The sequence below is a fragment of the Vulpes vulpes genome, chromosome 12 (assembly GCF_048418805.1).
Source record: "Vulpes vulpes isolate BD-2025 chromosome 12, VulVul3, whole genome shotgun sequence".
NCBI classification, from domain to species: Eukaryota; Metazoa; Chordata; class Mammalia; order Carnivora; family Canidae; genus Vulpes; species Vulpes vulpes.
The window spans coordinates 158200906-158215121 of record NC_132791.1 but is presented as its reverse complement, the minus strand read 5'-3'; the positions used below and the strand labels follow the sequence as shown (position 1 = coordinate 158215121).

The window sequence follows — 14216 nt, the reverse complement described above, 5'->3', positions numbered from 1 at the left end:
TGTATGATTTTCAAAATGCCTTTGTTTGAGTCGCATTATTTTGTGTGTGTGTCAGAGAGGAATTGCTTGGTTTTCTCTTTGTTCATGAAATTGTCTGCTATAGAGTGTAAACAGCTACAGAACAAAAGAATCTATCTTTAGTTTGTTCTATACACTGTTCCATACAATTTCAAATGCAAATGAGAGCTAACTTTGATCATTTTAATGATGGCAATAATCAGAAAAACTAAGAAAAGGGAAAGAAATTGCCCTTGCTAATCAGTCTACCTTGGAATTTGTTATCAAAAGAAGACAGTAACCAAATGGTATATTGCCTCCAGGGCTTTTCTTCCATCTGTTGGAATATCAATGTCCTGGTCTGACAGGACATTTACTAGGTAGTACTACAGCTCAGTTAAACTAAGAGCCAGTCTAGCCCAGTCCTTGGGAAGCTGGTACTCTTGGCTCACTAAGCAGTTTGCTCTCTTACAACAACTGGGCTCTAGTTTGGGGAGTTGCAGAGGTGACATGTCACTTGTGTCTCAGAGTCACTGGGAGCTACAGGGCAATCTGCAGGCACTTCTGTGAATGAAGAGAGGGCACAGCATGAGGCAGGAGGGCAGATGGACACTAGATCATCTAGCTTCCCAATCACTATGTGCAAGGCTTTATGTTCCATCTGATTCAAACACAAATTGCACTTTGAAAGCTTCAGAGTCAGAAGGAAGAAGAGGAAGGGCATGAATAAGTAGCACCAAATTCAGGATGATGGTCACCCCTTAAAGGAGGGGTAACATACTTTAAAAATCAATCAATCGATCGATCAAAGTAAATTAAAAAAAATAAAAATAAAAAGGCAGCCCGGGTGGTTCAGCAGTTCAGTGTCGCCTTTGGCCCAGGGCGTGATCCTGGAGACCCAGGATCAAGTCCCATGTCAGGCTCCCTGCATGGCGCCTGCTTCTCCCTCTGCCTGTGTCTCTGCCTCTCCCTCTCTCTGTGTATCTCTCATGAATAAATAAATAAAATCTTAAAAAAAATAATAATAAAAAGGGGGGTAACATGGAAGACCTTGTGGGGGTTGGTGGGTGGTGTTATGGTCTTGTTCTGTTTCTTGGATGGCGAGGTGGGCACATGTGTACTTGTTTTATAGCTGTTTTTGAAACTGCACAGCTGTGTTTCATAGTGCCCTTATGTGAGGACCCTATTGTATAATTACAAACAAAATGAAAAATGATATTACAGAGGATCTCTACTATCCAGAGCCTTTCAGACATTATTTTTTCTGGATAGCTGTATTTTTCCAGATAGGTAAATTTTTGTCTCTTAAAAGTCCAAAATATTTTTTCGTGATACAAGGCTGTAAATTCATGAATACCAATTTTCTTTTTCTTTTTTTTTTTTTTAATTTTTTTTTATTTATTTTTGATAGTCACACAGAGAGAGAGAGAGGCAGAGACACAGGCAGAGGGAGAAGCAGGCTCCATGCACCGGGAGCCCGATGTGGGATTCGATCCCGGGTCTCCAGGATCGCGCCCTGGGCCAAAGGCAGGCGCCAAACCGCTGCACCACCCAGGGATCCCGAATACCAATTTTCTTATCATGTTTGTATAGTTTATAGATACTTCCAAATTGTTGTACTGATTAGTAGTTTATTTTCAAAACCACAAGGAGAGCCCACAAGAGATTCGTGCATATGCATGTGTCGATGTATATTATGTATATCTTTATGTTTATCAACATAATAATTTATACTTAATTCTACTTTTTAGAATAGTTGAGTCTATTTCAGTTTCATGAGTTAATGTGAAACTTTTTCTCCCCTTTCTAAAGTCTGCTGAAGTTCTTGTTATAATTGAGAGGGAAAAACAGCTGGCCCAGCTAGGCCTGAGAGCCCTCCGTCCTCCAAGTAAATGAGGGGTCAGAGGCATTTGGATGTGGGCCTCTATTCAGCCTCTGTTCTCAGCTTCCTAGAGCCCTCACTTCCTTGCCGGTTCTTGCCTGTGTGTCCTGGGTAGATGGTGCCTCATAGTAACTGACTTGTGAATAGCTGAAGGCTCCAGGGGTAGAATGAACCCAGTTCTCCAGCATTTGTTCTGTCTCAGATTAAGAAGTGTCCTCTGTCACCTTCTGGAGGATCATCGGACAGCTTAACATTTCTCTAACCCCTGGGTGAGTCAGCATATATTAAGCTCTCTGACCAGGAGACCTTTTCTAAAGGTGACCCTCCTAGAGGATGAGCTTCTTTACATTGGCTTGAATATTCCCTTCAAAGCCTGTGTAAAGGGCTAGCCAGAAATTGAGCAGCAGAGTGAGCCTTATTCTTTTATGTGGCAGGAAATCGCTTTTAAGTGCCTAATATGTTTGTCACTGAACCCAGGTGCAGGACTTGGCTTTAAGAAACTGCATCTGAAAAATGATAGGATTTGACCTGCACTTACTTTGGTTCTGTGATAAATTTTGCTGTGCACCACTGAAAACATTTGTGTTATTTGCCAAACTCATTGTTGACTCCTTATAAAGGAAGTTTGAGCATCAGAACATGGAATTTGATGGAAAATGTCACAGCTGTCATAATATCTTGAGTAAGTTTTACCTCTAGGTTTTGATCAGTTTATTAAGCCAAATATGCTCTTGGCTGAAATGATCAAAACCTGTGTTTGATTAAAATCTTTACAATTAAAAATCTCTTGGGGTGGTGGCCATGTGGCCCTGTCCTCACCTCACCCAATGTCCTGTTTGCAGGTACCTAGATGTCCTGGGGCAGAGGTTTAAAGACCCTTGATGGGGGCACCTGTTCCCCTCCAATTGGGGCAGTTGGGCTTATGGGGTGTTCAGAGGCCTGGTCCTTCTCCCCCTGGTCTGCCCCTGCCACTGTTCTCTCCTGTAGTAGGAGGGGCCATATGAAGCCTGGCCCTGTGCACATGTCCTTGGGGGAGGTGGGAAACCCTGGGGGCATGGCCAGGGTGTTAAAAAAAAAGAAAAAGAAAAAAAATTATTGTTATTTTACCATGCCGTGGTGTATCTCTGCCTACATTATGAATAGAGCCTCCTTGCCATTCTTTCAAAATAGCACATTCTATAGGACAGAGTTCTTAGGGAGTCTTATGAGTAGCTTGGTTCCCAGAATTACTCTGTCCCTTTGCCCATTAGTCATGCTTTCCTTCTGCAGTATCCTAACTTAATTCTACAAATATAGACAGCAACTTTTCAACACAGGATCCCAAACTTAGCAGTTACCCAAAGCAAGAAAATAGTCTTGAAGAAAATTCATGATAGTTACTATTCTCTACTGCCGGACAAGACACGATTCTGCTGTAGTTTGTCATCTCTCTGCAAAGCAGGTGGGAGGTTAAGCACCTCCTTAACGTTTCTAGGAGACCTGGATTCCAGATTTAGCTCTGTCTGGGAAATTTTCATGGTTTTAGTTTTGTTTCGTTTTGGGTTTTTTTTTTTTTTTTTTTTTTTTGTGAGAAATGTCTCACAAATTTGGAATATCTAAAAGCTGATTATTCTTTACTATCTAAGCTTTCTATGTGTCAAATGGAACATAAAGTTATATACTGAATATTTTCTGCCACCTTTAGTTCTTGAAAGATTTGTATGTCTTAGGGCGCCTGAGTGGCTCAGTCAGTGAAGCGTCTGCCTTCGGCTCAGGTCATGGTCCCAGGATCCTGGGATCGAGCCCCGTGTGAGGTTCTCTCCTTGGCAGGGAGCCTGCTTTTCCCTCTCCCTCTGCCTACCGTTTCCCCTCCTTGTGGGCATGGTGTGTTTGTCTGTCTATCTGTCTGTCTCTCTCTGTCAAATAAATAAAATTTTTTTTTAATTAAAAAAAGAAACAAACAAACCTGTCTTAGCTCACCAGAGTGGCTTTGGTGATCTAGTCTTCATTTGAAGACAAGCACTCTTGAATTTGAACTATTATTTGTGGGAGTATTTTCTTTCATGCTTTCAAAGTTGAGTTTTAACAATTTAGACCTTTTTATTTATTTTATAAATCAGTGTGCTTTGTCTCAAACAAGTGTGACACTGAAGTGTGTGTTCACGGTCACTAAGATTCAGTTTATACGGTTGACTTTGTGTGATACCTGTTTTGCTCTGGTACTGATGAGTTTTCTATTGTCCTCTCCCTGTAGGCTTCTGGTCAGTGCCTCACAGGATGGCAAACTGATCATCTGGGATAGCTACACCACAAACAAGGTAAGGATGGCAGGGTCCCTTCCTGACAAACCCACTCAGGAGGCAGTAGGCTTCTAACTTCTTGTCCACTTGTGTAAAACACATCATACAGGATAGGGAGGGGATCACAGTGAATTTTGTTTTTAGTGTGAAGCCCAATCAGATAACTAGTGTATGCTAGTTTAGCATGCTATTGGTCTCTTCTGCTGCACTTCATGGTCTTGTTGCAGGGCAGGGGGGAGGTAAGTCCCTCCTTAATAGTTCTGAGAGATATGGATTCCAGAGTTAGCTCAGGCTGAGAAATTTCATGTTTTATTTAAAGATGTAGAAATCCAGCTTTTCGTTTAGTTATTAGTTTTTACAAGAGATAACCTGAAAGGCAGTAAGTATACTTTCAAGTATAAATTATATCCTTTTAAACAGTCCAAAGTACTGTCACTGGGTCCATATATATTAGAAGATCAGACTCTGTCGTATTTTACTGGAGATCTAAGATTGCAGTATTTGTAATGAGTCTATCCTAAATATGGGGAAGTCTGTGGCAGGATTAATTACAATGTCTAGTCTGGTTATTTCACTAAAAACATTTTGTTTCATAAGTCAGTGTAGAGCCATCTTGACAGGCCAGTGAACTGTTTTCTTTTTAACATATAACCTGGATTAGGAGGCTCTAAAGCTATTACTTAGGTGCATACCTAACCATAAATTGTGACCTTAACAAAACTGTAGATTAAATTTGGTGTGCAGCAGTGGATATTTTTTTTAAAGCTGAAATCAAGAGTCAGATGCTTAACCAACTGAGCCACCCAGGCGGCACGTGGATTTGTAATTAGTACTTTATCTGACTAGTCACATGTATAAATTATTTTCAAAATGACTCTGGCTGTTGTTTGGCTCTATCGCATTCTATGCTATGAAAGTTGTAGACTAGAAATAGAATCATAGTGTCCCTAGTTAATGTTTTTGAACTTGAGTGTGTCTGCCTCATCTGTGTTCTGTCACTTAGGTCCATGCCATCCCTCTGCGTTCCTCATGGGTCATGACCTGTGCATATGCCCCTTCTGGGAACTATGTGGCCTGTGGTGGCCTGGATAACATTTGCTCCATTTACAATCTGAAAACTCGTGAAGGGAATGTACGTGTGAGCCGTGAACTGGCCGGACATACAGGTACATGTTCTCACCAGTAACCTCATAGTTGGAGATGTTTGCCTGCTGTGTGTTATATGCTTTGGACACTCAACTCTTATCAATAATTATTTAATAAGGCTGGTTGTAATAATAGCGAGAAACATTCTGAAAATGAAATCAAAGATAGGCTTTTGATATGCCTTCACTGGTAAGAAGCCTTTGGATTGAGGATCTTAGGGATCACTGCCTCATCCTGACAGCCACCTTTTTTTATTTTATAGAAACATTGCTTAATCTGTTACCTTCTTCTAAACCATCTTGTATTCATGAGTGCCTTTCCAGGAGGGTTTCCTAATCTACACGTGCAATTATACACATATATACATATGCGTACACACACATATACATGTATGGATCCAACCTGGTCCTCTAATACACTTTGTACCAATGAGCACTCTTGTTGAAAAGGAAACAGAAAAGAGTCTTGTAGGCTGTTCCTTTGAATACAGCCAGCTTTAAGAGTTAAATGGTTATTATTTTGCCAAGTTTAGTTTACCTGTGACACTTGTTCATAACAAAAAGAGGTCTCATCCTGATATTTTACTTATATGGCCGTCTGCTCAGTTCTTACGGTTACACCCTGCTAAACTCACCTACTACACCTGCAGCCAAAGAAATGATCAAAAGTAATGAATAATACTACTTTTGACTCTAGTTAAGCCTTCTGTTAAATTAATTTTAGCCAGATAAGAATATGTGCATGGTCCCTTTTTTTTTTTTAATTTGTGTGATTTTTTTTGTTTGTATTAAAGTATAACTAGCATATGGTATTCTGTTAGTTTTAGGTGTGTAATATAATAGTTTCAGGTATAATCATTTAACACTTGTATACATCTCTCAGTGCTCACCACAGTAAGAGTGCTTAACCCTGTTTATCTGTTTCCTCCCTCCCTCTTCACCCTCCCCTCTGGCCACCACCATTAAATCATACAGTTATCCTTTTTAAAGATATGTTCCCTGGGGGGATCCCTGGGTGGCTCAGCGGTTTAGCACCTGCCTTCAGCCCTCCTTGATCCTGTAGTCCTGGGATCGAGTCCCACATCGGGCTCCCTGCATGGAGCCTGCTTCTCCCTCTGCCTGTGTCTCTGCCTCTCTCTCTCTCTGTCTCTCTGTCTCTCATGAATAAATAAAGTCTTAAAAAAAAAAAGATATGCTCCCTGTATTTCATTCATTTCTGCCCTGCATTATCCCACCCTCTGCTTGCTTTGGGATTGCTTTCTTCTTGATTTTCTAGCTTCTTAATGTGGAATCTTAGACCTTTCCTTTTCAAATAGTAGCACTTAAAGCTATAAATTTCCCTTTGAACAGGGCTTTAACTGTATTATCATTCAGCTTGAAGTATTTTTAATACCCTTTTGATTATTTCTTTGATTCATGGGTTATTTAGAAGTATGAAGTTTAATTTTCAAGTACCTGGAGTTTTTATTTATTTATTCCTTAAATAATTTATTTATAATTAAATTCCATTATGTTCAGAGAATATATTCTGTGTCGAGTCTTTTCAGTTTGTTGAGACTTGTATTTAATGGAGCAGAGAGTCTGTCAAGATGAGCATGTCACATACACTTGGAAACCAGGTCTATTTTGCAGTTGCTGGGCAATGTTCCAAGTGTATTCATTCAAGCCAGACTTTTGATCCTGTTCACATCTCCCAAAACTTCATCTCTGTGACCTGCTGGCAGTAGATGTTAAGGGCCCTGATTATGGATTTAATACTTTCTTCCTTTAATTTTGGCAATTTTTGCTTCATATGTTTTGAGTTCTGTTAGTAGAGCATATACATTTATGGGTGTCATGTCTTCCTGATGAATTGTTCCTCTTAACATGATGAAATTCCCCTTTTCCTCTCAGAATATTATTAATATTTTTTGTTGTAAGTCTGCTTTATTTGATGTCAATAGAGGCACGCCTGATTTCTGTTGTTTTCATGTTTTTTTTTCCATCCATTTTCTTTCAACATAACTGTATCTTTGTAAGTAGGGTTCCTTATGACAGCATATAATTGGGTCTTGCCTTTTATCCATTCTAAAGGGTTCTGCCTGTCAGTGGTATTGGTTCATTCCTGTTTCTTTTTTTTTTTTTTTTTTTTTTTTTTTATTTATGATAGTCACAGAGAGAGAGAGAGAGGCAGAGACACAGGCAGAGGGAGAAGCAGGCTCCATGCACTGGGAGCCCGATGTGGGATTCGATCCCGGGTCTCCAGGATCGCGCCCTGGGCCAAAGGCAGGCGCCAAACCGCTGCGCCACCCAGGGATCCCTCATTCCTGTTTCATGTGATGTGCATACAGTTGGATTTAGCTCTGTCGTGTCACCACTTGCTTTGCTTCCCTGCCTTCCTTTGGGTTAGTTTACTAACCTAAATTCTTAGAATACTAGTTGAGTTTATCTGTTGGCTCGTTTGGTTTCCTTTTTGCAGTAATTTCTAGTGGTTTATCTAGGGATTACAATGTACATTCATAACTTTTCACGGTCCACTCAGTTAATATTGTATCAATTCATATAAAATAGTAGAGTCTTGCAGCTGGAAAGGCCTATTTTTATGCCTTTCCTCATTTTTTTTTTTTAAGATTTTATGTATTTATTCATGAGAGACATGGAGGGAGGGAGGGAGGCGAGACATAGGCAGAGGGTGAAGCAGGCTTCTCACAGGGAGGGAGCCAGATGCAGGACTCAATCCTGGAGCCAAAGCCAGACACTCAACTGTTGAGCCACTCAGGCATTCCTACCCTTCCTCATTCTTAAAAGTTTTTTTTTTTTTTTTTTAAAGAATGAGAGCACAAACAGGGAGGGTCAGAGGGAGAGAGAATCTTAATGAGACTCCACACCCAGCACAGAGCCCAACGCTAGGCTCAGTCTCACACCCTGAGGTCATGATCTGAGCAAGAAACCAAGAATTGGACACTCGACCAACTGAGCCACCCAGGGACGCCAAAGAGGTTTTTTTTTTTTTTTTACGTTTTTATTTTACTTTATTGTTATTATTTTTAAAGATTTTATATATTTATTCATGAGAGGCACAGCAGAGGGAGAAGCAGGCTCCCTGTGGGGAGAGCCTGATGCAGGACTTGATCCCAGGACCCCGTTATCACACCCTGAGCTGAAGGCAGATGCTCAACCACTGAGCCACCCAGGCGCCCCTTTATTTTATTTAAGTAAATTCTACACCCAACATGGAGCTTGAACTCACAACCCTGAGATGAAGTGTTGGGTGCTCCATGCTGAGCACCCTGAGATGAAGCCAGCCGGGTGCTCCTGTTTTCCTTCATTTTTGAATAGTATTTTTGCTGAATATTTTGATTTCTGGGGTTGACATTTTTTCTTTTAGCACTTAAATTTTTTTGTATTTATTATGCTTCAACATCTTGAATTTGTAAAGTTTTATCTTTTACTAAATTGAGAACATTTTAGGCCATGTCCTCAAATATATTTTCTGTTCTGTAGCCTCCCCTCGTTTTGCACTGCAGTGTGTGGGTTTTCCTATGGTCCTGTGGGTTCCTGTGGCTCTCCGCCTTTTCCTGTAGTCTCCCTCTTCTACAAATCTGTCCTTGGGCTTATGTGACTTCTGTCACCCCCAATACTCTGACCACTGAGGAACCTGTATATGTCAGATGTTCTGTTTTTAGATTCTAGGATTTTGTTTGCTTTTTAAAAACATATTTGTTACGTTTCTGTTGAGATTTCCTGTCTTGTTTTTTATTACATATATATTTGGTATCCTTCATTGTAGTTACAAGAGCTGCCTTGAGAATTTTTGTCTGCCATTTCAGCAGCTAATCCCTCTAGAGGTTGGTCTTGGTGACTCTTTTCTCTTCAGTAGGGGGTGACACTTCCTCTTAGTACGATCGGTAATTTTGAACTATCCACTGGATATTGTGAAGTGTTGTGTTGCAGAGACTGTGTTCTTGTGCTCTGACATGGCCATGCTGTGTCCTTTCAGGCAGCCACAGAAGCCACGTCTGTCCTTTTCCCATCAGCCAGGTCATGTGGAGCCTGCTCTTTGTGTGGTTCAGATGTAAGCTTCAAGCACTTAGGTGCATGACTGAAGTCTCCTCTTCTGTGGCTTTCTCCTTTCTAGGTTCTCTTCTTTCACTTTCTGACTGTGGTTGCCCGCAAATCTGTCTGCTGGCGATTCAAGAAGGTCTTACCCATGTGGTGTCTCAGATGGGGACCTGCCATAAAAACAAACTCAGTACTTTTCTTTTTTTTCCAAGTGTAGGCTTCCCTTCATTTTGTCTGTTTCTCTTTCCTGTGTCTTTAGATATTTGTTTTTTGTGTTAAGGATTTCATTTTTAAGCAGTCTCAAACCCAACATGAGGCTCAAACTCCTCATGATCCTGAGATTAAGAGCTATTTATTTAACTGAATGACCTAACCACGTGCTCCTATTTGTTTTTATGTTTATCCAGAGCTCATAGTTATTTTCTGTGGGAAATTGGCTCCTGTGGATAAAACTGCTACCCCCCTGCCAGAAGCTGGGGTAGACTATATCTACATGGTCCTTGCAAGCAGGGTGATTCTATCCAATGAGCACACTTCATAAACCACTTTGTTACCACGTGGATGAACTTCCAACACACATACATTCTTAATGTTTATCAATTGCTGATTTATAATCAGATTCAATACATTGATTCCATTTTTAATTAAGACTTTAGGTTTTTAACACTGCACTTATCAAAACAAAAAACAAAATTAGTATTAGAGGAAATGTTCTGAAATTTTTTTTTCCTTCATATGTCATAAAATTTTACTTCCTGGGAGTTGAGTGGTTTCTTAAAAACATTTGGCCTCTTAAGGGACACCTGGGTGGCTCAGCAGTTGAGCATCTGCCTTCGGCTCAGGGTGTGATCCTGGAGTCCCAGGATCAGGTTCCATGTTGGGCGCCCTGCATGGAGCCTGTTGTCCTCTGCCTGTGTCTCTACCTCTCTCTCTGTGTGTCTCATGAATAAATAAAATCTTAAAAAAAACACACACACACACAACACGTTTGGCCCTTAAAAGAGTGTTGCTTTCTTCAGACATGATACATAATTTTCAGCTTCAAGTCAATAAAGGTTACAATTTCATAAGCTTAAAATAGTCTTGTTTTAGTCAGAGGGTTAAGGTGTGAACTGTTAAAGGGTTCCACACATTTGAGGGTTTGCTATCTTTGTCTTGTCTCAGGCCTGAATGTCCGTTCATCACTTATACGTCTCTCTGGCCTGAGCATTAGCTTGAGAACTCGTGTTTTGCCATGGTAGGGACATTTTCTTGTATAATCTTAGAAATGCAGTTACACTAAATACGCCTTTGAGTGCCGTTATCAGGTGTACTGAATCCTTCCTAATCATGTTTGATAGTCCTGGGACAGGAATCCTAGGCACTCAGCTTCAGGGATAAGGCTCTTGGTAATCAGTTGTTTCCTGTTGTTGTTTCCATGGGATGTAAGGGCCCATGTGGAATAAACAGCTACCCAGGGTTTGGAAGTTCTTTGGCAGTACTTCAGAGAGGAACCCTCAGGTGCTGCTCTGTCTTACAGAGTAAAGGATGCCCTCTGGAAATGGCTAATGGACTGAATTCATGGAAATTGAGATGGGACATTTATTATCACTAGTATAAATGTATTACATACAGAGTACAACTTTCTGACTGCTGTTTTGGTGGAAATCCCTATATTTAAGAAATGAGGAACTCACTGAGGACTCACATCTGATGGAAGTGTCAGACCTGGTGTCACAGACCTATTCTCAGAGCAGGTCCCTTCATGCTAACAAGGAAAGAATTGACACTTGCTCATAAAGGTACCTTCCTTCCTCAATGTCTCATTGCAGTGTGGACACACTGCCTTCCCAGGATCATCTGCTCAAGATGGCCACAGAGGTATAAACATTTTGATAAGAGTTTAGCCAGAGTTTTTCTGGGTATACAACTGTGGTATGTTGCTCAGTGACTGCCTATCATTCCTGCCAAACCAGCTGTGGTGGCAACTTCATTTTCTAGGGATAGTTTATTCCTATAATCTGAAGCTGAATATTTTACACTCATGTGAAAGCACAGTGAACTGGACACATTGTCTGCTAATCGCTTGTTTTTCTGGCATACTGCAGCACACTTGGCTATAGGGGGAAAGATGTCTCCCCATAATTCTGCCTCAGGGGTTATAATAGGACTGCTCTTTGGCACCCACTTCATTGGCAGTTAGTTAGATTTAACAGGACACATGCTTTAGGGTGTGTGTGTGTGTGTGTGTGTGTGTGTGTGTTAGTGTTACAGTCTGGGAAAGTCAGGTCTCACTGTTCACTAAATAATCTCATGGACCATTCCTGGGGAGCACGGCTGCCTGATGCCTGGCTGGGTGCAGGGGCTCATGGTCCTGTCTGGAATGTGTGCTGCTTGCCCCTTGGCTGCCTTCTGGATGGCCCCCTTGCCACCTCTCTGCCTGCTCAGCAGCCATACACAGAAGGAGCCTCTTCCTGGGGTTGCCACAAGTCCTGGCTGTGCCTGCCATGGGCCACACTGGGTCCCACACCCACCCCATCCAGCCTCCTGGATTGACTACCTGGATCCAGATTTCATACCATCCTGGAAGGATGATGGCAAACTGCCCAAAACCCTGAGCTTTGAGAGGACGAGGCCACACAGCCTTATGAATGCATCTGAAGGTGTTTCTAGGTTGCTTATGTTTTCATCTGATTTCATCTAGTGCCATTAATGCTTTATAAACTCTCTTAACTCATTTATTTTAGAGAAGGGCGGGGGAGGAGGGACCAAGGAGCGAGGGAGAATCCCAGGTAGGCTCCATACCTGGTACAGAGACTGATGCGGGGCTCGATCCCACAGCCCTGAGATCACCACCTGAGCCTAAATCAAGAGTCAGATGCTTCACCGACTAAGTCATCCTGGCGCTCCTAAGCTCTCCTAACTCTTAATAAAACCCTTCTTTGGCATTTCCTCATTCTCACATCTTTAGGTTACTTCATCATGTATTTACCCCATTTTAACCAAACTACTTGAACAGTGTTTTCTCACTGTCTTTGCTCTCTGGCTGCCATGTGCACCAGGGTGTGGGGCAGCTGGCTTTCCCTCTATCTCTGGGCTGAACTGTACTCCCTCCCAGAACAGAAGCTGCATCGGATGCTGCACAAGTACCTGCTTGGTGGCCACCCGCGGTGGGGCCTTGTGTGTCCGACTGCAACTTTGACTTAGCCCAGGCACCCAGTTTGGTGCATTGGTGCTTTCTAGGGGTAGGCTGGCTGAAGCCACCAATGTGCTCACTATGAAAATTTGGGAAAATAACTTTAAATTCTCTTCTTTTGTGTTTTTAATCTATAGTCTCACCCAGAACTATGATGTTTCTAAAGAGTTGAGAGTCCCATTGTGTGCTGATGCGTCTCTGTTGCTGGATGTCTGCAGTCTCCAGTTTGTCCGTAGTGTGAACATTCTTATGGATGAATGACCCCTCAGCTTATAGCCATTTTCTTGGGAGAAGTTTGCTTAGCTGAGCCTTTTGGTCTTGGCAGGCCATGTGAGTCACTCTTCTACCCACATTGGTACTCTTGGCTTTGCTCTCTTTGGGTCAGTAGCTTCTCTACATGCAGAAGTAAGTGTATTTGCTCCTCTGGCAACAGATTCCCAAGCAGGCAACATACTCTGTCAGGACATCCTGCCTCTGTCCTCCAGGCCTCAACAGACAAAACCCCTGGGTCTCCCCCCATGGTCCTTGACCCAAGTACCTACTCTCTGTACTGCCTCATTTCAAGCCTCCTGTCTCTGGACAAGGCTGTTCCCTAGCGTGTCCTGTTACTGTCACCCATCGTCTCTGTGAGGTGCACAGGGACACCCTTGTGCCCTTGCATCTCTAGACCTGGCACCCATGTCTGTTGGGGGTCTGTATTCCCAGCTGCTCTCTAAGCTTCCAAAGGACAGCAGCACCACTGGCTGGCCACTGTGTAGCACACTCTGTAGCACACTCAAACCTGGGGAGGGGCTTCTCTTTACCTGAGGCAAACCCCCGCACATACACACAAACACACACACACCTCTGGTGGGGGGCCTTCTTCACCCGAGGTAACCCCACCGCACACACATATACACATGTATATGTAAACACAGCCCTCCAGGTAATTTATTCATTCTTCTTTAACAAAGATGGTCACTGCCACTGATTGTTAGAACTTTTTGAGTGCACAGATAGCTGTGATCTTCCCAAGAGTTCCCTGAGACCATCCCCAGTTCAAGAAGAGGCTGCAATTCCTCAAAGAACGCCGCTGAGCCACCTGGGCTGCCCCCTATTCTTTTGTTCTTTTGTTTGTTTGTTTGTTTTTGAAAGAGAGAACAAGGGTTGCCTGGGTGGCTTAGTGGTTTAGTACCTGCCTTTGGCCAGGGCGTGATCCTGGAGTCCCGGGATCAAGTCCCACATCCGGCTTCCTGCATGGAGCCTGCTTCTTCCTCTGCCTGTGTCTCTACCTCTCTCTGTCTCTGTCTCTGTCTCTGTCTCTCATGAATAAATAAAATCTTAAAAAAAAAAAAAAAAGAGGAGTGAGACTGGGGGGAGCAAAAGTGAGGAGCAGACTCCCTGCCCAGCATAGAGCCTTCTTACCCTGAGATTGTGACCTAAGCCAGAATTAAGAGTCGATCACAAAAAAAAAAAAAAAAAAAAAGAGTCGATCACTAACCTACTGAGCCACTCAGATGCCCCCTCAGAGCCCACATTCTGAAGCCACTATGTTCAGCCAGATGGCTTCTGTGAGGCTGTCCTGGTCCCCATAGGGAGCGCTGTTGGGCCCTTCTGAGACTGTTGACGCCTATACCATCTGCCATGCTCACAGGCCAGACGACCCAGTGTTTGTATTAGATGGGCCCCATCACAGTGCTCTTGAACACTGATGCACA

General features: G+C 42.5%; 1 protein-coding gene across 4 annotated transcripts in view; it reads left to right on the top strand.

The window, feature by feature from the left end:
• GNB1 (G protein subunit beta 1) overlaps positions 1-14216 on the top strand; it is a 99386-nt gene that overhangs the window by 74224 nt on the left and 10946 nt on the right. For all 4 annotated transcript variants that reach the window (XM_072731017.1, XM_072731015.1, XM_026007146.2 and 1 more), the window contains 2 exons: positions 4113-4176; positions 5162-5324. In XM_072731017.1, coding sequence (XP_072587118.1) covers positions 4113-4176; positions 5162-5324 — 227 coding nt within the window. The remainder of the gene's footprint in view (positions 1-4112; positions 4177-5161; positions 5325-14216) is intronic.